At 44.3% G+C, this 26,036-nt stretch overlaps 1 protein-coding gene and 1 long non-coding RNA gene across 2 annotated transcripts in view; both read right to left on the bottom strand.

Annotated features, from left to right (window-relative positions):
- Nucleotides 1-3,351: 3,351 nt before the first annotated feature.
- Nucleotides 3,352-23,045, bottom strand: LOC144679306 (uncharacterized). Its single transcript, XR_013576313.1, has 3 exons — nucleotides 22,951-23,045; nucleotides 9,615-9,713; nucleotides 3,352-3,464 (listed from the first exon to the last, which is right to left on the bottom strand). It is a non-coding gene; the product is annotated as an uncharacterized LOC144679306 (long non-coding RNA).
- Nucleotides 23,046-25,344: 2,299 nt separating this feature from the next.
- The window catches only part of LOC144679408 (regulator of G-protein signaling 22-like), a 43,164-nt gene continuing 42,472 nt past the window's right edge, over nucleotides 25,345-26,036 (bottom strand). Inside the window, exon 15 of the mRNA XM_078539766.1 lies at nucleotides 25,345-25,527. Within this exon, the coding sequence (XP_078395892.1) occupies nucleotides 25,345-25,527 (183 nt within the window). The remainder of the gene's footprint in view (nucleotides 25,528-26,036) is intronic.

Genomic DNA, 26,036 nt, shown 5'->3' with positions numbered 1-26,036 from the left:
CCCTGTATGCTTCTGGATAAACAGGGGGCTCTAGATTTGGCAGTACCGCCCTTTTTCTTTGTCAGGACATGTCTACACTGTGCCTGTAGAGTCTCACTTTTGAATGCCTCCCACTGATTTGTCACTGATTTTCCTTCGAGTAGCTGTAACCAGTCCACTTTTGCCAGGTCACTCAATTTAGAACTTCTACTCCTGTTCTATCTTTGTCCTTTTCCATAATGATGTTAAACCTAACTGTATTATGGTCACTATCTCCAGAATGGTCACCCACTGCTACTTCATCCACTTGCCCTGCTTCATTTCCTAAGACTAAATCCGGAATTGCACTCCCTCTCGTTGGGCTTGTTACGTGCTGGCTAAAAAAGTTCTCTGAATGCAATTCAAGAGTTTTTGCCTTCACACTGTTCATATCCCAGTTGATATTAGGGTAGTTGAATTCCCCAGCTATTATTGCTCTGTTGTTTTTGCACTCAGAAATTTGCCTACATATTTGCTCTTCTATCTCCCTCTCAGTAGTTGGGGGTCTATAGTACACTCCTAGCAGTGTGGCTGCCCCTCTTCAGGAAGATATAATATTTCTCATAATATTATTGGAATTTATTGTAAAATAGAGTAATAGTGTGATGTGTCTATATGTGTCTGCATATATCTGAGACTTAATTGAATTAGAGGCAACTGGCCTGGGTGCTTTGATGTAGGAAGAGAAGTTCGGTTTGAAATGTTAATTAGGTAAACATGGGGAAGTTTCGAAACATAGGTGTCAAGGGAACATTTGCATTTTTAAATAAACCAGACTAGATTGTTTTGAAAAGAGGGAGTGAAATGTGTCACCTCGCCAGGTGAAGTTTAGAAACAGTGTGTTTATTTTTCCCAAAGGTTACTGGTAATACTTAGTGCTATGTTTTATTATCAGGAAGATAAAGTCCAAAGACATAGTGAAACAATGGGCATTTTCATTCAAAGAGGAAAATATGTATAAAGGAGAGAAGACTGTTTGTAAGGGAAGGCATTTAAAGATCTTACAAGTGTGAAAAAGCCTTCAGCATCTATGCCTCAAGCTGCTGTCTTCAAAGGGCTGAAGTTAAGAAAACTCAGTTGGAATTCAACTTGTTCAGGGTAACATGTTTCTTCACCTGGGTCTTTTAAAATCTATGTGTCTTACTGTTGCCTTAACAAAAGTGCAACTGGGAGTTAGATTGATTGGAGGATTTAGGAGTTATCATAGTTGTAATTTGCAGATCCATGTATGTATTTAAAAATAATTTCTCTCATTAATAAATGTTAATCTAGTTTTGTAAAGAAAGATGGTTATGGTTGATGGAGGTCAGTCATCTCAGCTATAGGACTTTGCCACAGGAGTTCCTCAGGGCAGTGTCCTCAGCCCAACCATCTCAGCTGCTTCATCAACTGCCTTTCTACCATCATAACGTCAGAACTGGGGTTGTTCACTGATGATTGCACGATGTTCAGCACCATTTGCGACTCCTCAGATACTGAAGCAGTCCATGTCCAAATGCAGCAAGACCTGGACAATATCCAGGCTTGGGCTGACAAGGGGCAAGTAACATTCGTGCCACACAAGAGTCAGGCAATGACCATCTCCAACAAGAGATAATCCAACCATCGCCCTCTGATGTTCAATGGCATTACCATCACTGAATCCCCCACTATCAACATCATGGCGGTTACCATTGATCAGAAACTGAACTGGACTAGCCATATAAATACTGTGGTTACAAGAGCAGGTCAGAGGCTAGGAATCGTGCGATGAGTAACCCACCTCCTGACTCCCCAAAGCCTGTCCACCATCTATAAGGCACAAGTCAAGGGTGTGATGGAATACTCTCTACTTGCCTGGATGAGTGCAGCCCCTACAACACTCAAGAAGCTTGACACCATCCAGGACAAAGCAGCCCGCTTGATTGGCAACACATCCACAAACATTCATTCCCTCCACCACTGACACATATTAGCAGAGTGCGTACCATCTACAAGATGCACTGCAGGAATTCACTAAGGCTCCTTTGACAGCACCTTCCAAACTCACGACCACTACCATCCAGAAGGACAAGGGCAGCAGATAAATGGGAACACCACCACCTGGAAGTTCCCCTCCAAGTCATTCACCATCTTGACTTGGAAATATATCGCAGTTCCTTCACTGTTGCTGGCTCAAGATCCTGGAACTCCCTTCCTAACATCACTGTGGGTGTACCTACATCACATGGACTGCAAAGGTTCAAGAAGGCAGCTCACCACCACCTTCTCAAGAGCAACTAGGGATGGGCAATAAATGCCGGCCCAGCCATCGAAGCCCACATCCCATGAAAGAATGATTAAAAAATCTATAAGACTTGGTGGTCTTATTACTCCTGAATTCAAGGTACACATCTCGAAATTTATACAAACTGCAAAACAAGTTGTGGCAGTTGTTTCAAGTTTCCCTTTGAGATTTGAACAACTCAGCATTTACCATCGGCTGTGTCATAACACCCTTTTTTATTTCTGAGCTCAACCCATGTGACTTCATTTGATGATTCATTTAGCATATCATCCCTTCTCACAGCTGTAATAAATTCCTTAACCAACATTGCTACCCTCTCCCACATTTTTTATCCCCTCTCTATCGTGGCCTGAAAACTCTATATCCAGGGATGCTGAGTTGCCATTTTCGCCCCTCTTTAAGCCAAGTTTCTATTATAGCAATAATATCAAGTTGCCATGACTCTCTACCTGTACCCTCAGCTCATCGACTTTATTTGCTATACTCCGTGCATTTGCATATATACCTTTAAATAGCCAAATTCATGTGCTGTGCAATTTTTAACCTTTGCTTCTTGCAGCTTTCAAAGTCATTTGCTAATTTTCTGTCTCCCGTTCCCTGCTCTGAATTTGTCCTATCTGAATCTGCCCTCAGGTTCCCATCTTGGGTTAGAACTGCTTGTAGAAAATGTATGCTGTAGTACAGCTGTGATGTAAATGTGAATTGAACAATGTTGGAGTTCTAATCTATTTTTTTCTTGAACCTGGTTTGATCCCTAATTAAATCAGCTCTTTCTTTGGTAAAAATTGGTTTATTGGCACCATAGGAGAAAATTCTACAATTTGGTGATCCCAGCGGGGAGTGCAGCTTGTGGGAAGCTGCCGGGACGTACCCCTTGCCAACGCCACTCCACTTGAAGAAGAGGCTCACAGGAACATTCCCAGAGCTCTACTGTCATAGAGAAGTGGATACAGTGCATCCGAATCATTCTGCATTGTTGTTGCTCATCTTCGTAGTTTTTTAAATATGAGAAGCACCCATCAAAATTAAATAAGAAAACTAGCAATGATTCAGAATAGATTTTTATTCTGCAAGATAAAACTGAAAAGAAATCTCAAAGCTTGGAGGATGTTCTTTTAGTCCAGGAAGTGCGGTCAACTTTATTTTCATCTGTCAGCCTGCCTTAGATGGGTTTTATTTCCTGGAAAAAAACAACAAAACAAGGTCTTGCTTCAGTGAGGCGAGATTTAGGTTTTATGTACAATTTCTCTGGATGTAAAAATTCAAAGGCTACTAGCAGATCTCCTATGGCTTTTTAAAAAATTTGTTCATGAGATGTGGGCATCATTGTCAAGGCCAGCATGTATTTCCCATCCCTAATTGCCCTTGAGAAGGTGCTAATTAGCTGCCTTCTTGAACTGCTGCAGCCCATATGGCACAAGTACACCCATAGTGCTGTTAGGGAAGGAGTCCCAGGATTTTGACCTAGCAACACTGCCAAAATTGCCCTGTGCTGGGGAAAATCGCTGAAAATTAATCCCCAGGTGAAGGAATGGTGATATATTTCCAAGTCAGGGTGGTTTTGTGACTTAGAGAAGAGCTTGCAGGTGATAGCGTTTCCATGTGCCTAATTCCCTGGTTTTTCTAGGTGGTAGAGGTCGCAGGTTTGGAATGTGCTGTCAAAGGAGCATTGGTGAGTTGGCGCGGTATGTCTTGTAAATGATGCACATTACTGCCATGGGGTGCCAATGGTGGAGGGAGTGAATGTTTAAGGTGGTGGATGGGGTGCCAATCAAGCGAGCTGCTTTATCGTAGGTGGTGTTGAGCTTCTTGAGTGCTGTTGGAGCTACACTCATCCAGGCAAGTGGGCATTGACCACGCTAAGTTGGAGCATAAACTAGAATTGATTCTAAGGGCCCTGCCTAGTATTAATGGGTTGAGAATGGGCTGAAAATGGTATTGGATCACTTCCACCCGCTTTTACACTAGCGCTCCAACCACGTCTTTCTTGGTTGGGTTCTGAAATGGGTGGCCACAGTACCCACCTTTCAGATGGGATGCCACTTGTAATATGCAAATTGGGTCCTATGGCATACTTAGGACCCTAGCTGCAAATCAGAAGTAAAAATGGACATGAATAAAAACAAATGGTTGAAAATACTCAACAGATCAGGCAGCATCTGTGCATAGAGAAACAGAGCTAACATTTCAGGATGATGACCTGCATCAGGTATTGTGTGCCTTGCTGGTTAAGCCCATTTGCACCAGGTACTGTGGAGCATAACCAGCAGTCATCAAAAATTTTCTTTATAAATTTCTATTTTTGTGGGGCCAGAAAAAGGAGTGCTCCTTCAATGCCTACAGGAAAATGCGGCCGCTACCAGCCCCCACTACCATTTCCACTCTGCTGCAATCCTATAATTGCAGCTTAAAACGGTTCTGGCTATGCAGTGGTAACAGGTACTCTGCCAGCTGCATGTCCATTATCTGCCTCAAGTTAAAATCACCTCTACTGTCTTTTAAAGACAGGAGCATAATATGCATGTGGTATAGAATTGATTTTCCAGGCAACTTTTCTTGGTGAACACATTTAACTTTATTTACAAAACAGCAGCAGCAACTACATGTGTGCATCAAACTCTATAACTAAAGAAGAACTCTCCCCTAGAGGTTCCCTTCACTGTTAACTGATTGGTTTACAGAGATCATGTGATCTTACAACAGGATTATTCTTAGATCTACAGTCCTACATTTCTCAAAACTATAATTCCTACATTACTCCCCCTTTAACTTTTCTGTACATTTTGTATTTACAAGGATATTTATCTCATGACATTACAATATTTACACAGGTCATGAACTTACAAGTTCAGCCTTTCAGGTGGTTTCCTGATCCATGTGGAATGTCGTAGCTCCATGACTTCAGATTCTTTTGCAGGAACCGCATTAACATCAGGTATCTCATTAGGCATAGGCAGTTCAGTGTCTTCCATTTCCACAGAAACATCAGGCATGTCTGTCCTTGGTTGAGCAACTTCAACAGGAGCCACAGGTTCAGCAATGGTTACAGGTGGAACATCATTTGTTGGGGTATCTCCTTTTTCCTTAAATGATCCATATGCTTACGGGTGACCTGGTCCTCTACTTCCCCATGGTATGACAATGGTCCAGTCACAGAGCTTACTTTACCAGATTACCACTTCAGTCCTCCACCAAAATTCTTTCCATATACTGCTTCTCCAACAGTAAATTGTTACTCACGACTATGTAAATCATGAGTTACTTTTTGGTTCCCTTGACTTTTCTCCACCTTCCCCATCAAATTGGGAAGTATCAGGCTTAGTCTTGTTAGAAGACAGCGCCTCATCAATAATTCTGCAGGTGTTGCTCCTGTTGTAGTGTGGGGGGTTGTTATGTAGTGAAATAGGAAGCAAGAAAGTCTAGTTTCCAACAATTCACCTGTTAACTTTTTCATTCCCACCTTAAAAGTTTGTACTGCTCTTTATGCCAGTCCGTTAGATGTCGGATGGTACGGTGCAGTCTTCACGCGGTTGATACATTGAGACTGACAAATCGCTGAAACTCAGTGCTCATAAATGCAGTACCATTATCTGAGACGATTACCTCTGGCAATCCATGGATGGCAAAGCTTTGGCATAGTTTTTCTACAGTAGAACCTGACGTTGGCGACTTTACCTCAAACATCTAACCACTTGGAATGAGCATCTATAATCAGTAGAAACATGGTTCCAAGGAAAGGCCCGACGTAATCTATGTGCAATTGCACCCAGGGTCTACCAGGCCACTCCTATGGTTGTAATGGGGCTGCCACCAGTGACTTTTGCAGCTGTTGACATTGTGTACAATGTTTTATCACCTTTTCAATATCACCATCCTTTCCCGGCCACCAGAGATAACTTCACGCCAATGTCTTCATTCATGAGATTCCTGGATGGGCACTGTGTAACTCTACTAAGAGTGGTTCCCTCCCTTGTGAAGGAACTACTACTCGTGCACCCCATAATAGAATACCATCCTGACCACTCATCTCGAGTCTTAGGTTGAAAAATGGCTTCAATTCATCAGAGACTGGTTCCTGGGACCAACCATGTAACACTTGGTCTCTCACTCGAGACAGGACTGGGACACGATTCATCCAGCTTCTTATCTGCCTTGCACAGACTGGTGAGGAATCCAGGAAATTCAGCACTAATACGAGCTCTTGGGGAATCGGGGCATGGTCACTGTTCTATTGTAAAGGAAGGCGACTTAGGGCATCGGTATTTGCTATATGAATCCCTGGTCTATGTACAAAGGTGTATTCATATGCTGCCAAAATTAGGGCCTATCTTTGTATTCTTGCAGAGGCTATGGGAGGTATAGCCTTTTCCTCGCTAAACAGACCCAAAAGTGGTTTGTGGTCTGATACTATTGTGCCCATGCACGTATTGGTGGAATTTATTTAAGCCAAAAATAATCGATAGACATTCCTTTTCGATCTGAGAAAACCTTTTTCAGCTGTGGTAAGTGTCCTGGATACATAGCCTATCGGCCTCTCTGTACTGTCGTCCATCTTGTGAGATGGTACCGCTCCCACTCCACAGGGGGACGCAACACAGGTTAGCACCAATTCCTTTGTTGGGTCATAATGCACTAACACATTTGAAGAGTGCAAGAGCTGTTTTACTTTTATGAAGGTTTCTTCCTGGGGTGATTCCCAAATCCAATGCTGGTTTTTCTTTAGCAGTAAATGTAGAGGGGCTAGAATTGTGAATAAATTTGATAGAAATCGACCATAATAATTTACTATCCCTAAAAATGATTTAAGTTCAGTGACGTTCTTAGGTGCAGCTGTCTCTCTGATTGCTTTAACCTTCTCTTCAACAGGATGTAATCCTTGGGTAACTACCTGGTGGCCCAAATAAAAGACTTCATTTGCTTGAAAAGTGCATTCTTCAGGTGCGCTCCTGCTTCTAAAAATTGTTTCAGGACTTCCTGTAGAGTAACCAAGTGCTCCTTTTCTGTGAATCCAGTTATCAGTACATCGTCCAGGTAGACCACAACTTGAGGTAGCCCCTGAAGCAAGCTCTCCATTGTCCTCTGAAAAATGGTACAGGCCGAAGAAACGCCGAAAAGCGTGTGTGTATATTGATATAACCCTTTGTGGGTATTTATGGTCACAAATTCTCGGGAGGCATCATCCAGCTTCAGTTGCTGAGATGTGCGACTCATGTCAAGCTTTGTATACGTTGTCCCTCCTGCTAGTTTGGCATAGGGGTCTTCAATCTTGGGAATAGGGTACCTGTCCAGTTTGGCTGCCTTGTTGACCATTAGTTTATAGTCCCCACAGATCTGGACGGTCTGGTCTGGTTTTAGGACAGGGACAATGGGTGCTGCCCACTCAGAACTGAACCGCTTTTATGACACCAAGCCTCTCTAGCCAGTTCAATTCAGCGTCAACCTTCTCTCTCAGCGCATATGGCACCAGTCTTGCTTTCGAGAGGCAAGGGATTGCTTCTGGGTTCATGTAAAGTTTGGCTTGTAGGCCTTGGGACTTTTCCTAGTTCATCCTTGAAGATGGTGTCATTTTTTTTAGCAGCTCTGGCTGTCCTCCTGCTTGTAACTGGAAGATTTCGGACCAGCTTAATTGAATCTCTTTCAACCAATCACAACCTAGAAGGCTTGATCCTTCACCTTCTACCACCATCACTGGCAGCTGTGTGGATTGGTGTCTATAATGAACAGTTACCCTGGTGATACCTTTTACCTGGATTTCTTCAGCTGTGTACGTTTTCAACTTGACAGAGGTGTGTTCAAATTTAATTGCTGATCACCTTTATTTAAGTATCTAAAAGTGTGTTCTCCTATTACAGTGGTAGAAACACCCATGTCTACTTCCATTTTTAATGGTTTACCACTGTGACACTAATTGGCTCTGTCTTTCCAATTTTCATATTGAATAATGAATAAATGTTGGTTGTGGGAGGTTCCCCACACTGCTAACTGATTGGTTTACACAGGTCATGTGATCTTACAACACAGGATTATTCTTAAAGCTACAGTCCTACCTTTATCAGAACTATAAGTACTACAGCATGCCATACACATGTAAGAGAAATGGGCAACCAAATTATACCAGAAAATTGTACATTATAGGATCCAAATCTGCGTATTACAAGTGGTCTTCCTCCTGAAATAGGTGGGTGCTTCAGTCACCTTTCTCAGGACCCTACCAAGATAGTGACTGGGGTGATAGTGTACTTGGGGATGTAAGTGACACTAAATCATTTTCAGGCTTCTATCATCTCCTTTTAGCCAGCCAGGAGGCCCTTAAAGCCAGCACTAGAGTTTTTATCCTATTTGCTACAATCAATGTCACAGGATATCTGCCAGTAACTTACTGAATCTGTGTTATTCAGCTCTGAGCTGTAGCTATGTGTAACCTGCCCTGACTCTGAATGCTAATTGCTGTAAATAGGCACATCCGAAGGTCAAGTAAAGACTAAATGACTGGGTACATTTTTCTGCAGATTGGCAACTGGTCCTTGTGTAAGGTCAGAAGAAACCAATGGGAAATGTCTGGTTTTTTAGGAGTTTGCACTCCCAGCGCAAAGCTTTGCCTGCAAGGAGCACACATTGGGAAATCGGGCATGACTTTGGTTGGCACCACTTTTAAAAATTGTGATGTGGAAGCTTACATGTAACACCCAACATGCGATTGCTGCAACTCAAAACTTTTATATTTACTAACTGATCTCCTATGGAATTGATCCTGATGAGCCAGAGGATATACTGGTGGTAATTTTCTATTCATCCTCTGGGCAGTAATGATGCAGAGTGGATCATTTGCCCATTCTGGAATTTGCCTGAAATCAATGGTTCGAAAATTGACAAGTTCTATAACTGACAGGCAATCCACTCTACCTCATTACTACCCAGGTGGCCAAGTGGAAAGTTCCCCCCATTGTTTTATAAAGAAAACAATATTACATTGCATAGCACAGAACGTAATATTCTGCTGCCAAGGTAACACTATGTGTCTTAAAGAAGAGAATGTTGGCAGGGAAGATATTCTGGTGTTTGTCAATCAACTGCTGAAAAATTTAACCAGAAACTCTTTTAACTGTGAATCAACGCATATCTGAAACGTTATTGGAATACATACTCCCACTGTATTACAAAATTGTGGTATATACAGCTTTCTTCAAAGACATAACTTTGGTTTACTATGTGTACCTTAACCATATAAATTCCTATTCTTCTTGTTAAATATAAAAATAGTCACGACTTTTATTTTATCTCAGCAAATTGTTGTAAATACATTTTTAAAATTTAGGCTCACAATACCCACTATAGGATGAGTTCACTTTGGGCTTCAATAGGTTGTGATAAAATAGAGTTGATTAATTCAGATTCGAGTAGCTTGGTGTGTTTTGTCTGCTTGAAGAACCTGTGAAGGGAAAAGTTATTGTTAATGTTGGTGCTGAGTTCCCAGTGATAGAACATAGGTTGTCATGAGGAGCACCAGTATTTTCTGTAGGGTTTAACATATTTTGAAGGCTCATAACTCAAAGGTACTACAAATCTTAAGTTTTTTTAAAAATTTTGTATTTAATTTGAAGATGTGTGGCAGGGCTTTCAATTTATGCTGAATGTATGAAATGCTGAAGTATGGTTATGCACAGTAAGCAATAATATTGTAAGGTTGTGTGAGGGCTCAGTATTAGTAGTAATTGTAGAAGTGTCTTACATACAACACAAATCTATCCCCGTAATGGTACTATTGGTCTGTGTTATCTTGAGAGCCCCTTTTAAGATGTGCCATCTTTTTCTGTATCTGTTCCCAGGTTATTGAGGCAATTTACATTGGTTTGAGTCTGACCACCAGCTTCTGCCAGGAATGCTGCCCTCCTGCCTCCAGGGGGGGATATCCTAGCGTGGCAAAGAGGGCAACCATTCTCGAACTCACCTCTCCTTTGCCAATCATCAAACAAGGCTTGCCTGCGATGCTGCTCATTTTCACTTGTTCACAGACTTGTCTTCAAATTTGCTTCCTCTTGAATTTTGGCAGCCACATCATTCTGCCGGTTTGGCCGTTGGAAGAGTTGGCAAGTATTTTACTACTATAGCTGTGCCCATTGGAATGGCTGTAATGTTTTTGTTCCCTTATGTGTACCTTAAAGAGTTGACATCCCATCAAACTTTTACAATAACCTTTTAAGGTCTTCCCACATGTGCCAAATTCTGCCCTCGCTGAGCTCTTGCCTGCACACACAAACTAGGCAGGGATCTTGTCAGTCTTATGTAGGTGGAAAGTTTTTGGAGAAACAACTTATGTGGTGTAGATTGCTGATTTGCTGTATGATGTTTTGCCTCAATTTTTACTTTGGTGAATCATTTCATTTAGTAACTGAATCTGAATATTAGTCAGCCATTATTAGAAAAGGTAGCAGTATGAATATTTGAGCAATGGAACTGGATATCAGGCCCGTCGTATAATAGTTGCCCAATCTGACATCACTTGTTTTGTGCCACTGCCTGGAATGGATTCCTAACCTCCCCCAGTGTATAAACAGGATGAAGCTTCACTTTAAGCTGCCACGTACCAAAAATGTTAACAGACAGTACACTATCATAGATCTCATGTTTTGTACACTGAGAGTGCAGCACTATTGTTTGAATGAACTAATCTTACATCACAACACTTTGTCAGTCCTCTGCACCACTGGTGCCACAGACCATTGTCGCATTGTATTTCTGGCCTCGTGATTTATGCCATGAAATTCTGGTTCTCGGTAATTTACACTAGGCTTGGGGTCTACAATTATGTGTTTCTATAAGGGAGTAAGGACATCGTTCAGTATACTGTGAATGTAATGTTAGAATACTGCCGTGGAGATTGCGCAGTTTTACGTCCACGCTAAGTAGGTTTAAAGATTGCACCTGGGAACACATGAATTATGCTTGAATTTTTGACCAACTCCAGCTTTGACTAGATCCAGTCCCCAATAATTTTCTAAATATGAATGTTTTATGCCTAAACTGAAACTTTCTCCATCCATTTTCATTTAGTCAAAAACCACAGTTATGCCCAAAAAAATGCAAATTGCCACCGGTCAAAAAACAAACAGAAAATTTTCTGGCATCTGAATGAGTCCTTCCAACAGTTTGCGGCAGATATTTGAGTTATGAATTGAACATATTTCTCCGCACTATTAACTTCTCAAGTCTTTAGACATTTAGGTGCAGTGTAAAGCTTACTGTATTGCTCCAGCAAAACAGCCTTAAAGGAGAAGAATATTCTGATCAGGGTAGCCATTATAACACAGGATAGCAATGATGTGCCTAAGCTTGCATGGTGAGCAAATTCCTAAATTTGCTATTTAGGAAATTACCAATAAGGCCAATTTTATAGCGCGTGGAACTGTAGGATTCCAACATGTATATTACCAGTGAATATAGGTTTGTGGTAGACAGTAGTAAAGAACCCATTAGCGGATTTCTCAACAAGCACATCAAGGAAAGAGAAATTATGCGAAGCAACAGGTAAAGTTAGCTGTTTCATGCTGCTGCTATGTAGTAGCAACACAAGTGGTATTTTCCACTAACAGGATGCTGCCATCAAGCCAAAAAAGTGTTACACCTACCACACAAATGAGTAATGTGGTATATGCATTTCAGTGCTTGTGCAATACCAGGTGTGTAAGCCGTATGTTTGTTTGACCATCAGAACATAATGTCTAATGTTAGATATGATTCCACAATTGGATAGCAATTGCTGAACAATCCTGAATGTGCAACCAATTTAAGATGATTAGTCAGGCTTATAATGTGGTTCAACCACGCTTACTGGAAGCTACGTATATTCATACGCAAGGGCCTGTCCTCTGAACGCAAAAGGAACATATCCATGCATTGCTTCCTTTGTGAATTAAACAAATGCATGGCGGACAATGGTTCCATGGTGCATTCTCCATGGCAAAGCCTTGACCAGTCAGAGTCGACTTGCCAACCCTTTTTTCATGCCGTATAAATTGTTGCTCCTTTTGAAATTTGGCATTCTCGCATCTGTCCGGATGCGTGCAAGACAAAAAGCTTTGACAGCTCGTCTCTTTTTTCAGAAATAATGCTAGCCTCATTAATTGGTTTTGGCAGCCCTCTGTCTCGTAAGACAATGGTTTGTGGCATGGTAGTCAACTGGGTGTTAAGCATCACCTGGTGTTGCTTGGGAGCCCCACTCTGACATGGCAGTCTCTGCTGCATTTGCTGCAGAGGAAGACAGTGGGCTGAGAAGGTACAGGATGCACTGACTTCTATTTTCTCTGGGCCTGCTTGCTTCTTCCAATGCCCCTCCAAATAGTCAGCCTTCAGAGGTCACGGTCGTCAGTGAATGTCTCCCAGTTGTCAGTGTCAGTGTCTTCCATCTTCATACCTTGAATGCAGGTGTCCCTGTAGCGAAGATATGGGTGCCCAGGAGGTCGTGACCCAGTGACCAGTTCACTGTACAGAAGTAAAAGCAAAAAACTGCGGATGCTGGAAATCCAAAATAAAAACAGAAACAGAAATACCTGGAAAAACTCAGCAGGTCTGGCAACATCTGTGGAAGGGAGCACAGTTGATGTTTCGAGTCCTCATGACCCTTCAACAGAACTAAGTAAAAATAGGAAAGGGGTGAAATATAAGCTGGTTTAAGGTGGGGGGGTGGGGGGGTTGTTGGGACAAGCAGCCAGTAATAGGTGGAGATAACCAAAAGCTGTCACAGACAAAAGAACAAAGAGGTGTTGAAGGTGGTGATATTATCTAAAGGAATGTGCTAATTAAGAGTAGAAGACAGGACAGACAAGGTACAGATAGCTCTAGTGGGGGTGGGGGAATACTAAAAGGTAGAAATAAACAATGGGTCGAAATACATTTAAAAATAATGGAAATAGGTGGGAAAAGAAAAATCTATATAAATTATTGGAAAAAAGGGGGATCGGAAAGGGGGTGGGGATGGAGGAGAGAGTTCATGATCTAAAATTGTTGAACTCAGTATTCAGTCCGGAAGGCTGTAAAGTGCCTAGTCGGAAGATGAGGTGCTGTTCCTTCAGTTTGCGTTGAGCTTCACTGGAACATTGCAGCAGGCCAAGGACGGACATGTGGGCATGAGAGCAAGGTGGTGTGTTGAAATGGCAAGCGACAGGGAGGTCTGGGTCATGCTTGCGGACGGAATGAAGGTGTTCTGCAAAGCGGTCACCCAGTCTACGTTTGGTCTCTCCAATGTGGAGGAAACTGCAATGGGAGCAACGAATGCAGTAGACTAAATTGAGGGAAGTGCAAGTGAAAAGCTGCTTCACTTGAAAGGAGTGTTTGGGCCCTTTGACGGTGAGGAGAGGGGAAGTGAAGGGGCAGGTGTTGCATCTTTTGCGGTTGCATGGGAAGGTGCCGTGGGAGGGGGTTGAGGATCAGGGGGTGATGGAGGAGTGGACCAGGGTGTCACGGAGGGAACAATCCCTACGGAATGCCCCCGCGGGGGTGAAGGGAAGATGCCACCTTCAACACCTCTTTGTTCTTTTGTCTGTGACAGCTTTTGGTTATCTCCACCTATTACTGGCTGCTTGTCCCAACAACCTCCCCCCACCCCTTAAACCAGCTTATATTTCACCCCTTTCCTATTTTTACTTAGTTCTGTTGAAGGGTCATGAGGACTCGAAATGTCAACTGTGCTCTCCTCCGCCGATGCTGCCAGACCTGCTGAGTTTTTCCAGGTATTTCTGTTTCTGTTTTTGTTTCACTGTACAGAAGGTCTTTGGGTATACAGCCGTCATCCAACTGATAAATGTGGCCCAGCCAGCACAGGCGTCTTTGTCTTAGTAATGGGTGTATGCTGATAGAATTAGCAGGCTCCAGGACCTCTAATAATGATCCTGAGATTACTTAAATGCCCTTCAGGGGCAATCTTCAGCAATAATAATAAGGAAACACTCAATGTATCAGGCAGAATGTGTGGAGAGAAACAGAGATAACGGCCGAATTCTCCCGCCCAGCCCACGGCAGGTTTTGTGGCAGGCGGGAGTGGAGAATCCAGCGGGAGGCAAAAAGTCACAAATCCGCCATCGTAAAAACAAGCGGCAATTCTCCCGACGGTGTGGTCATGGCCGGGTCGGTAATCCCGCCAGCTAGCGGCGTGAACGCTGTTTGCATTTGTTAGCATGTCATTAATGCTCATTAAAACACCTGCTCACTGGAATCTTGCCACGCCTTCCAATCTTCCGTCACGCCAGTGGGAAATTACGTCAGCCTCAAATCCTTTTGAAAAAGGGGTGGCGTACACAAGTCGGACCTCAGTTTACTGGTAACTTCGAGGTGAGTAGAACATATCTGCCATTGCGCTGCGCCGGCTCTTTTTGCGATGAACGCATCTCTGCTGGGGCTATAGGGTTGGACTGCTCCTTCTCTTGGCTTTCAGTGTCCTGAGGAACACCACTGTGCTATGGTACTCATGCAGGCCTCCATTTTCAGAGACTAGCACTTCAACATTGGGTGGGCTATGAGACAAGAGTCGGGTTGACGAACATGAAGGGGGCAACGGGGAGGGAAGGCTGTAGAATGGCAGTGAGGGGGAAGGGTGAACACGATGGGAGCAATGGGGAGGGAAGGTGGTGGAATGGCAGTGAGAGAGAAGGGCGAACACTATGGGGGCCTTTCTGGGAATGCCCTCTAACCTCTTGTTGCCGTAAGAGTGAGCAGGAGTCTGCTTAGAAAGAAAGGAGAAATACCTCCTTGTGATGAAAGCCACTTAAAGCCAATGGCTTCATTAGAACTATTGAAGAGCTACTCAGAACTCAATGGCTTCACATCACAGTTGCTGCATCTCAAGAGTAACACATAGGAAGGTAGAATTTGGGAATGCAGGCAATAGTGGAGGAGGCACAGCTGTATCATATATGACATTCCATCAATGAAGGCCTGTCACATGGTTACCAAATGTGAGACTCCTAATGGGCATCCACTCATTGACCATGAGCAACTGATTGGTCATTAATATGTCACATCAGAGATTGGAGCACAGAGCTAGGTTGGGTCACTCATCTCACTTAAACTTTGGCATCCCACACAGGGCTCAAGATGTTACATATCTGTAATGCCATCTCGATCACCTTAATGTGTGTGCTTAGGGACAAGGTGGCATCAGCCACCATGCAAGTAGGGCAAGAAAAATTATGGACCCTTACAGTCTCCAAACGTGTCATCTTTTGAGCTTCACTTTCTTGCATCTTCAAATATTAATGTCTTCAATGTTTTCTTTCAGAGAGAAGGCAAAAGCAGATATGGATCCAGGGCTCAATGCTGCCTTTGTCAGGGTCCTAATGCAATGGAGGAGGCGAAGGAGGAGAGGCAACTCCGCACGCAGCTCCAGCAGGAGGGACATGGTCAAACTGAGCCACAGCATGAACAGGAGAGAGAGGAGGAGAGACCCAGACAACTGAGGTGACTCGCCAGATCTAGGGTTTATCGTCCTATTTACAAATGAATGAGAGGCAATCCCATGCACGTCTGCGCTTGTCCCAAGCTCTGGTACATCACATATGCCACATTCTTCGTGAGGACCTGACGCCACATGGAATTGGGGTGTATCCCCTGCCCAGTGGCTTTGAAGGTGACCACAGCGCTCAATTTCTTAGCCTTTTGTTCTTTCCAAGGATTAACAGGGAACCTGTGTGGCATCTCTCAGTCCACAACACATCGATGCATAAAGGAGGTCACAAATGCCCTTTACAGGAAGGCCCATCATTATGTCAGGTTTGCTCTGGCTGAAGATAGCCAGGCTGAGAGATTCACGGGCTTCACTGGCATCTCAGGCTTCCCAAGAGTGCAGGGTGGAATAAACTGCACCCGTGTGGCTATATGGGCTCCATGGCAGCAGGCCCTAATGTTTATAAATCACAAGGGCTATCATTCCATCAATGTACAATGCCACATCTCTCCTAGCCTTCAATGCCATTTTCTTTCAACTCAGGGAATGTCCACCCGCTTTCATCCAGAACAAGTCCCACATTCACACTTGCCTCATGAATCGCCAGGCCATGATCTTTGGTCCGTGGGGCCTTGTGAATGAGCTCGCTTTGGGAACTGAGAGCCCACTTAGGAACAAGACCGATGCAAGAGAAGACTTAAAGCCTTCGCCGCCATCTAATGATGCTAACACTGCTGCAACTGAGACATGGACATGTCTAGGGACCTCCTCCTCCCGTGTATGTCTTTTCTTCTGCTGCTACCACTGAGAAGACACAAATGCCGCTAGATTATCAATGCTGATGAGCTGCCCTCAATGGTGTTCCTCGAGGAAGAAGGGTGAGAAACGCTTACATCACACACTTCAAATAAAGATTTAAACTTATCTCCCTGACATCACACAACGGGTGCAGATACTAGTTCAACGGAGGCTGACATCACAGGAATGTGAATATCACAGTGGGACACTTTAACCAAGTGGGAGGAAGGCTAAACCTTGAAATAAGAGGATCCCAAAGTGCAAAATCACAGTGCCTTCAGTTGACAGGAACATTCACATAATCATCAAATGTATTAACAAAAGTGCAATTAATTTATATGTCTGGCACATCTGTGACTCAAAAGTACACCAGTTTTTCTTAACGTTCCTAACTCTAGCGCTATGCCTAGATGCAGCACCGACATCTGCAGCAGAGGTGGAGATAGCCTGCTGACTGCTATATCCTGACGTCTGTGATGACCTTGGCGGACATCCTCTGGTGGCCCATGGCCTGGAGGGCCCTGGCCCGATAAGGGTCACCTGCTCAGGAACAGAAGAGCCCCCAGTGGCCTGAGAAGCTGGAGTGGGTGGGATCACAGGCAGAGGGGGGTGTGAGCAGCTGCACACCCTTGGAATGTCCTGAGAGGAGGCCCCCGAGGTGCCTGGCTGACGCTCATCATCCCTATGGGTGCCCGAGGGCTCCACCCTGACTCCTGCAGGAGATGGTCCACCTGGACGGTGGCAGGGGCGGGGTGGTCAATGTGCCTTGTCCCTATGTCGCCTACATCCTGATGGTGCCCACCAGGATGTGTGGCAATGGAGTGCAGGGCTGAGTGCAAATCTGGCAAGACCTGCTGGACCAAGGTCTCCATGGTGGTTCCCATGGTGACCTTAAGGCGCTCGTCAGAGCCACGACATCAGACAGAAAGCAGACGGACTCGCTCTAGTCTGCTGAGTGACTGCCAAATCTCTGCCTGATGTTCTACCGCCTGTCGTTGCATCTCCAGCATAGATTGGCGGTCGCTTCCAGATGCTCGCCATCTGACTCGGACCGAGCAGGTGGCTGGTCTCCAGCAGCCCTGGGCTGTCCAACTACGAAAGTAAGCCTGAGCCTAATCTACATCTGTGCCCCACCGACAAGTGTGCCTCTGAGCTGGCAGAGGGTGCGTGTGAGTGCTGTGACAGTTCTTCTGGAACTTCCTCCTCAGGTGAAGTCTGGGGGCTCGGACTGATGCTGGACTGGCTTGGGGGCCTCGATTTGCTGGTGCCTAGAAAATAGAGTTTCAGCTAATGAGCATGAGCTAGATAAGGCTGCACGTGACTCACTGTGATTGTCAGGGTCTGATGAAGTGATGGAGCTGTGATCATACTGGATGGGTGGGAGAGGTCGATCTGCCTTCCCCATAGGAACGATCCCTATCCTCCCCAGCTCAGCTGCAGCCTCCTCAAACTCAGTGAGGGCGATGATGTTGGCCACCCCTCCCCTGGTCTCCGATCTCTCGCGCCTGTTGTGCGCCAGCTTGACCTGTATGAAGAAGAAAGAAAGGCATGTGATGAGAAGGGAGGGAGCAGAGGGTGGGTGAGATGCACGTTCCCTGTGTGTGGTGAGACCTCCCCAGAAGGGCCAGAGGATGGAGTATTAGCAACATGACAGATGGGATGGTGGTGATGTGAAAGTCTCGGTGAGAGAACGAGTGTTGATATGTGTCCCCAGCTAATGGCTGTGTGAGATCCCAGAAGAGAGCAGCCGTTTAAGTGCATGATGCCATGATGAGAGTTTGGTATTGGGGGGAGTTGAAGGATGACTTACCCTGGTGGATCGGATGAGATCATTCATCCTCTTCCTGCACTGGGTGGCATTTCAGGCACGGGTGCCAGCTGTGCTGACCTGCTCTGCAACGGCCCACCAGGCCAGAGGGGTGAGGCTGCTGTGCTTCCTGTAGCCATCCCTGGGACAGAGCGTGCGCCTGCATCCCTCTGATTAAGGCCTGGATGGCCTGGTGTGTGAAGTGGGGTTGCTGCCATCTTCTTCAAGCTCTCAGCCTTCCTCTTCTGGCTGCCAGACATCTCTGGTGGGCTGCAGAGAGTGAGATTGTGTGCTGGACTGGCCTTTAAACACGGCGCCCGGACCTGCAAACCCACCAGCTGACAGCGACCACATGAATTAACTCCCGACCTGCCAGGTGATTTGGACCACTACGCGCCTTTGTATAATTAATGAGGCTCCAAGTGCAGAATCGGGCGCAAGTTCCCACCGTTCCGGTCGGCGGGGTTGATGCTGCTGAGACCGCCCGTCACCACACTTAGTCTCATTTATGGAAAATTCCGCCCAACGTTTCAGATTGATGACCTTTTATCGGACCTCTTCACCACTCTTGTGTTTTCTCCAACTGGCCCGCTCCATCCTTCTCCCGATCTACATTTCACAACTCTCTAGTCTTTGGATGCCCACTTTTCTCAAGGTCTGCACATCAGTCCTGCTCTGTGGGGAAAATTTATGCCCACCAAAAGCAGAACTAATCCAATCCAGCCAATTACCACCACTCGCATGACTCTCAATCAGCAGCGAAGTGTTGGAAGATGCCATTGACATTGCTATCAAACAGCACTTACTCAACAATAACCTGCTCAATGATGCTCAGTTTAGGTTCTGCCAGGGCCACTTGGCTCCTGACTTAATTACAGCCTTGGTCCAAGCATGGACACAAGAGCTGAGGTGACAGCAAGGCAACAATTGGCTGAGTGTTGCATTAAGGATGCCTAGCAAAACTGAAGTCAATGCAATTTGGGGAAAACTCTCCACCAATTGGAGTCAGGCTTACAAAGGAAGATGATTGTGGTTGTTGAAGGCCAATCATCAAAGTCCCAGGACGTCACTGCAGTAGTTCCTCTGGGTGGTATCCCAGACCCAACCATCTTCAGCTATCTAAATGCTGTGGCTACAAAAGCAGGTTAGAGTCTGAGAATTCTGCAGCAAGTATCTCACCTCTTGACCCCCCCCCCAGAGTCTGTTCACCATGGACAGGACACCATGATTGAAAACTCTGCACTTGCCTGGATGAGCTGTTTAACTAACTTGCTGGAGTTTTTTGATGAGGTAACAGAAAGAGTTGATGAGGGCAATGTGGTTGATGTGATGTACATCGACTTCCTAAAGGTGTTTGATAAATTGCCACATAACAGGCTTGTCAGCAAAGTTACAGCCCATGGAATAAAAGGGACAGTAGCAGCATGGATATGAAATTGGCTGAGTGACAGAAAACAGAGAGTAGTGGTGAACAGTTGTTTCTCAGTTTGGTGGAAGTTATATGGTGGGGTTTCCCATGTGCCTGTGCTAGGACCCTGGCTTCTCCTGATGTATATTAATGTGCTAGACATGGGTACAATTTCAAAGTTTGCAGATGACATAAAACTTGGAAGTATTATGAATTCTGAGGAGGATAATAATAAACTTCAAGAGGGTACAGGCAGGCTGGTGGAATGCATAGGCAAGTGGCAGATGAAATTCAATGGAGAAAAGTGTGAAGTGATTCATTTTGGTAGGAAGAACAAGGAAATGGCAATATAAAATAAAGGGTGCAATTCTAAAGAGGGTGCAGGAGCAGAGGGACTTGGGGATGTATTCACACAAATCATCGAAGGTGGTAGGGCAGTAGAGGAAGCAGGTAATAAAGCACATGGAATCTTGGACCTTATAAGTAAGGGCATAGAGTGAAAAAGCAAGGAACTTACACTGAACCTGCAGAAAACAGTGGTTCGGCCTCAACTGGATTATTGGATCCACTTCTTGGGCACCACACTTTAGGAAGAATGTGATGGCATTAGAGAGGAGGCAGAAATGATTCACGAGAATGATTCCAGGGATAAGGAATTCCAGTTACATGGATAGATTGGAGAAGCTGTTGTTTTGGAGAATAGAAGATTAAGAGGAGATTTGGTGGAGGTGTTCAAAATCATGAGGGGTATGGACAGAATAGTTAGGGAGAAACTATTCCCATTGGCAGAAGGATCGAGAACCAGAGGGGACCAATTTAAAGTCTTTGGCAAATGAAGCACCAGTGACATGAGGAAAAACCTTTCTTCGTAGTGAGTGATTTGGATCTGGAATGCACTGCCTGAGAGTGTGGTGAAGGCAAATTCGGTCGTGGCTTTCAAAAGAGAATTGGACAATTATCTGAAGAAAACATTTTGCAGGGTTATGAGGAAAGGTCAGGGAAGTGAGACTAGTTGAATTGCTCTTGCAGAGAGCTGGCGTGAATATGCTGGGCCGAATAGCCTCTTTCTATGTTGTAACAATCCTATAATTCTATGGATTCCACCAGAGGGCTTATACTAGTAGGGTTAATATTAAAATGCTTTACTAATCTTAAAATAAGTGCTGTTATGAGGGTTCCTTTCCTAGGCAGGATGGGATACTTGACCAAAGGTGGCTCTGGGGATGCTGGCTCAGCAGCTAGCAATAACAGCCTGTATAAACATACTGTTCATTGCTTTACAGAGGAAGGAGATAAGGGGAACTGAAGGCCAGTCAAGACGCCACCATGTCACCATGGAAACTAGCAGACCCAAGGCTGAAGGTTGGTTTAATGGGAATATCTGCCACACCTGAATGATCAAGAATAGTATGGTTAAGGATTAATTATTGTCCCAAAACATTGTAGTGAAAGCAGGAAGATAAGAACTACATAAATATGTGCTATAAACTCTGTATCATTGAGAGGCTCCTCGGGTGACCGAGATTCTCTCTCCCTTGCATATGCTCGAATAAAATCTTTGCTTGCTTGCTTGAATCCCTCAGACTCAAGAGTGGTCATTACTGAAAAGCTCAATATGACCCAAGACAAAGCAGCCTTGCAAACAGGCTTGATCGGCACCCTGTTAGGAATTAGAGACAGTTTTAAGTAAGTTAAATTTGTATTTGTGTGTATTAGGAACAAGATAAAGCTTTCAGTTTAATGTATATATTTTTTATTTGTATGTTAAGAAAGGTGAAACCTGGGTTTGGTTTCAGTTTAGAGTTTTTGTGAGATGGGGCTGGCTAGTCTGGGGCCTGTTTGTACACATGCATTTTTAATGAGGTTTTATGACTCTTATAGTGAAGAGATGGGTTACCAAGGGGTTAGTAGTTCAGGGAAGTTAAAACAAAAAAATAGCAAAGTAGAAAAACTAGCAACAGGGGGTCAGAGAGAGACCCACAGAGGTACAGGGAGAGACAAGAAAAGCAGTTTTTAGTTTCAGTTGGTGTGTGTATACCACTGTTTGAAGACAAAAAAGGTCTAAGACTCTCTAGCTGAAAATGATGCCAGGTTGTTAAGGAACTCATGTGTATTTCTCTAAAGTTAAAGTAATGGTGAATTTAGAGAGAGTTTTCTGGATATCTCTGGGGAGATACCAATTATGGAAGGCCTTCTAGTGAATGTTCAGTGAATCTGCTGGAAAAGAAACCTCTTTGCAACTGAACCAGCTCTACCCTCGGTGTGCAAATAGTGGTACCTCTTCACTGGAGTGTTGGGTCTGTAAGGGTATTGCTGGGATAAAAGAGATAGTGTGAGTTTGAATCATTTCGTCCATGGTGTCTGTGTTGAAATCTTTCCAACCGCGTTGTTGTCTAGTGTAACATAGTTAATGTTTCCGGTTTAATAAACGTTTTATCTTTTTGTTAAAAAGTCAACAGCGGACTCCTGTGAATGTGTTTCAGCAAGAACCCACCATGGTTTAAAAAAAACAAATTATGGCCTGTCAAGCCAGGTTCCATTCTGGGATCTGACTTGTCCAGTAATAACACCAGCCAGGATCATAACAACCCCATCCACCACCACCTTTAACACTCAATCTCTCCACTACTGGCACACAGTGGCAGCAGCATGTACCGTCTACACGATGCACTGCAACAACTCACCAAGGCTCCTTCAGCAGCACCTTCCAAACCTGTGACCTCTACCACCTTGTGACTTTAGATTGTGGACAGGCTTTTTTTGGGAGAGTCCGGAGTTGAGTTACTGAAGAATTTGGACATTCTCTACCCCCTAGAGGAACAAGGGCAGCAGATACATGGGAACACCACCACCTGAAAGTGCCCCTTCCCCCTGCCAAAGTTACACACAATCCTGACTTGGAATTAATTTTTCGCTCTTTCAAAATCATGGAACTTCCTCCCGAACAGCACTGTGGGTGTACTTGCATTACATTGACTGCAGCAATTCAAGAAGGCGACTCACCACCATCTTCCCATGGGTGATTAGGGATGAGCAATAAATGCTGGGTTTGCCAGCGTCACTCACTTCCCAAGAATAACTAAAAAGAGGTACAGCACAGTGCTGTCAGAGCTGTGCCATTTCAGGAGAGATAATGCTATTGGGGATTTGACATGGTGGCAGGCAGATGTTCCAGTCTTGTCATGAGCATTTCACTTTAAGTTTACAATAGGGATTACCTGAAAGTACAATCGTTACTGCTCCTCGCTCCACTGTACTTTAATTTCTATTCTGTTAGCCTCCAATCTCTTAGCCTCCTCCATTCTCTTAGTCTCCTCCATTCTCTTAGCCTTGTCTCTGTCAGACTCACGTGCTCTCAAAATCAGTGCCTCCTCTCTGTTCAGTGCTTCAATATATTTGGAAAAAGACCAGGAAAGCTGAACAGGAAAATAAAGTAAAATCAGGTTTCTGATTGACTACAGTTAAAGGCACCATTTCCATTTGTCAGAGTATAAAGTCTATCATTATTAACTACATAGCAAATAACCACACCCTCCTCCCCACCCTGCTACCCCCAAAATACACCATATAATCTAAAATCTGATATTTTTAAAAAAAATCTGACAGGTATAGCTTTGAAGAAGACAGTTGATGAGCTTCTTGGCCCCTGAATAGGTCACACCAAAGAAGACAATTGATCTAAAATGTACAAATGTAAGAAGCAAGCCTAGACAACTCTTCTAGGGTTTCATCTGATTTATCAAGTAAGGTCACTTGTCTCTTGAAACGAGAAGGCCAAGGGGCAACATAATGGACGTCTTTAGAATTATGAAAACTTTAGGTTGGGTAAACAGACAGAGAGATAGAGAGATTCCACTTGTGGGGAAGAGCAAAACTAGCTACCATCCATATTAGGTAATCACCAAGAAATCAAATAGGGAATAGGGAAAATAAATAGAGTGGTTGCAGAAAATAGTATAGATGCATTTAAAGCAAAGCTAGACTAGCATGTGAGACAGAATGCAGAATGGCATAGAGGGTTATGCTGATAGGAGGAAGGAAGGGAGGAGGTTCATATGGAGAATAAACATCAAACTGGACTGATTGTCCAAATGGTTTGCAACTATGACTCGGAATCTGGGGTAATGATGACAGCGATGCTGTCAGTATTCGCCGTAATTATTCCTGTGAAACTGGCAGCAACTTCCGGAGTCCACATGGATGCAGTTAAACGTGAAAATCCAAAGGTTGTTGTCAGCGATTCTTTGCTTCTTCATGGCATGCACTGTTGATGTCCCAACAGACTGCAATCAATCATAAGTTACTGAACTGGCGAGAATTTGCTCTTTTACACTATTAGTCTCACAGTATGCATCCCTGGAAAAGTTACGCCTTATTTAACAAACTGTAATTGGGATTTTTAACTGCATGCTAAATTTATAATTAATGCTGAAAAATCTTACACCCAGCCTACTTCTGCTGCATGCTCCCAGCGTTAACGACTTCTCCGAAATAACAAGTGGAACAGCCCACACCAGAAGTGTGAGCACATGGTACGGATGCCACTTTGGAGGAGTAGCGTACTGCTCACCCCAGCCCCCGCTCCGGAAGGAAAGTCATGCTGCACCGACCGATTCTAAACAAGGCCGCCCCACAGCCAAATCACTCTCTGCGCGGCCTACGGAGGTGAGGGTCAGATTTCCACCCAACAGTGGGAGGGAATCCCGCCTCAAGAGCTGCCAGCCAATCTGATCTAGCAGTCGCAGCAGCGCCAGAACTCAGTACTGGGTACTGCCAGGACTGCAGGCAAGCCCTGGGATGAAGAGCGATGGTGACCAGAGCGAGGTAAGTCAGTGGCTTTTGGGGCAGGAAGGGATCGGGCACCCTAGGGAGGGAGGCAAGGGGGGTTGGCCAGGTGGGGAGACACAAAGGGGCGCTTACATCTCAGGGAGGTTGCACCTGATGTACACAGGGCATCCCTCACTATCCCGAAGGACGTAACCCCCCTTTCTTCCCCCCTTTTCAAAGAACTTATTTTGTGTTCACAGCATAAAGGTAATTTCTATAGGCAGGCCAAAGCTGCTATGACCTGAAAGCTGTGCCCTCGTACCTGCCATGACTGGGAAAGTGTGCCACAGGTCTTATAATTACTAATTAATTAGTTAAGGTATTTAATACATCATAAATGACATAAGATGTCCACCACAATTTCACATCTTCTTTGAAAACAGAAAATATCAATCACTGTACCAATGTGCAAAAGCCAAACCAACGCATTTATTTAAAGGTCAAACAATACGCAGAACAGAGAGATACTACTAGATGTAACTAGCTAACACTGTGAACCCTCATCGTTCATGATCATCCTCTGACAATCAACCCAACCCAGTATTCCCCCCTTTGATCTCTCATCCTCTCCTCCTACAATCACCAACACCCTCTTTACACTCCACCCAACTTCCACTGCCCTCCCCAAGCGTTCCCGACTGTAGCTTCTTGCTGCTGGCTTTCCCTCCCGGCAGCCGGACCACCTCTCAATTTGGCTGGAAGCGGAATGAGAGGCATGTAACGACTCCGGGTCCCTGACCTTGCTAGTCTTTTCCCCCGCACCCTGCCCTTAAATATCGGGCCTTTTAATTCTGGTTCCCTCTCCATAGATGCTGCCTGACCTGAAAGGTTCCAGCACTTCCAGTCTTCGTTGAACGCTGATCCTCTGTTGGTTTATCACTTCCACCCTTTAAGGACAGTTGGCTTCCACTGGACCTGCTACCAGTATCCAGAGAATGTAGCAGTTTGTTCTTATCAAATTTTACATCCTGAATAAAATCAACCAGCCATTTTCAGTGAGTCTTTATACGGACAGGAGTGAAAAAGTAAATAGATAAAAATCAGCAGTATAGTGACATAATGCAACAAAATATACAATAAACTGACAGCTTGCATTATAGAATCCAATTGTACCCTCATATCTGTGATTTATACATCATTACTCTCTCATTACTCAAGTTTCTTCTGTTCATAACCAAATGGGAATTGGGCCTGCAATTTATTCCCAGGCTTTAAAAACTTCCATTCTTAAGCGAGCTGTGAGAAGGCATATATAGATGGTTAATGATAAAGAATTGATAGTAATTTTAATTTGGGCTATTTTAATTTTCACTCTTGGGAGCAGAGCGTCTTTGATATTACCCAGGCTAAATTTCCTTTGTGCTAAAAACTGTAGTAAAGTGCTCACCCTTTGAGCTCAATGCTTCTTCACAGAAACACAATAAAGACCAGCAGTTCAGTGGAATGCCTGATGTGGGTGTTAATTGTATATCAGTTG

This window comes from Cetorhinus maximus, chromosome 4, assembly GCF_964194155.1.
Source record: "Cetorhinus maximus chromosome 4, sCetMax3.hap1.1, whole genome shotgun sequence".
Classification (NCBI taxonomy): Eukaryota; Metazoa; Chordata; class Chondrichthyes; order Lamniformes; family Cetorhinidae; genus Cetorhinus; species Cetorhinus maximus.
The sequence above is the reverse complement of the archived record's forward strand: the minus strand, read 5'-3'. Positions and strand labels throughout refer to the sequence as shown.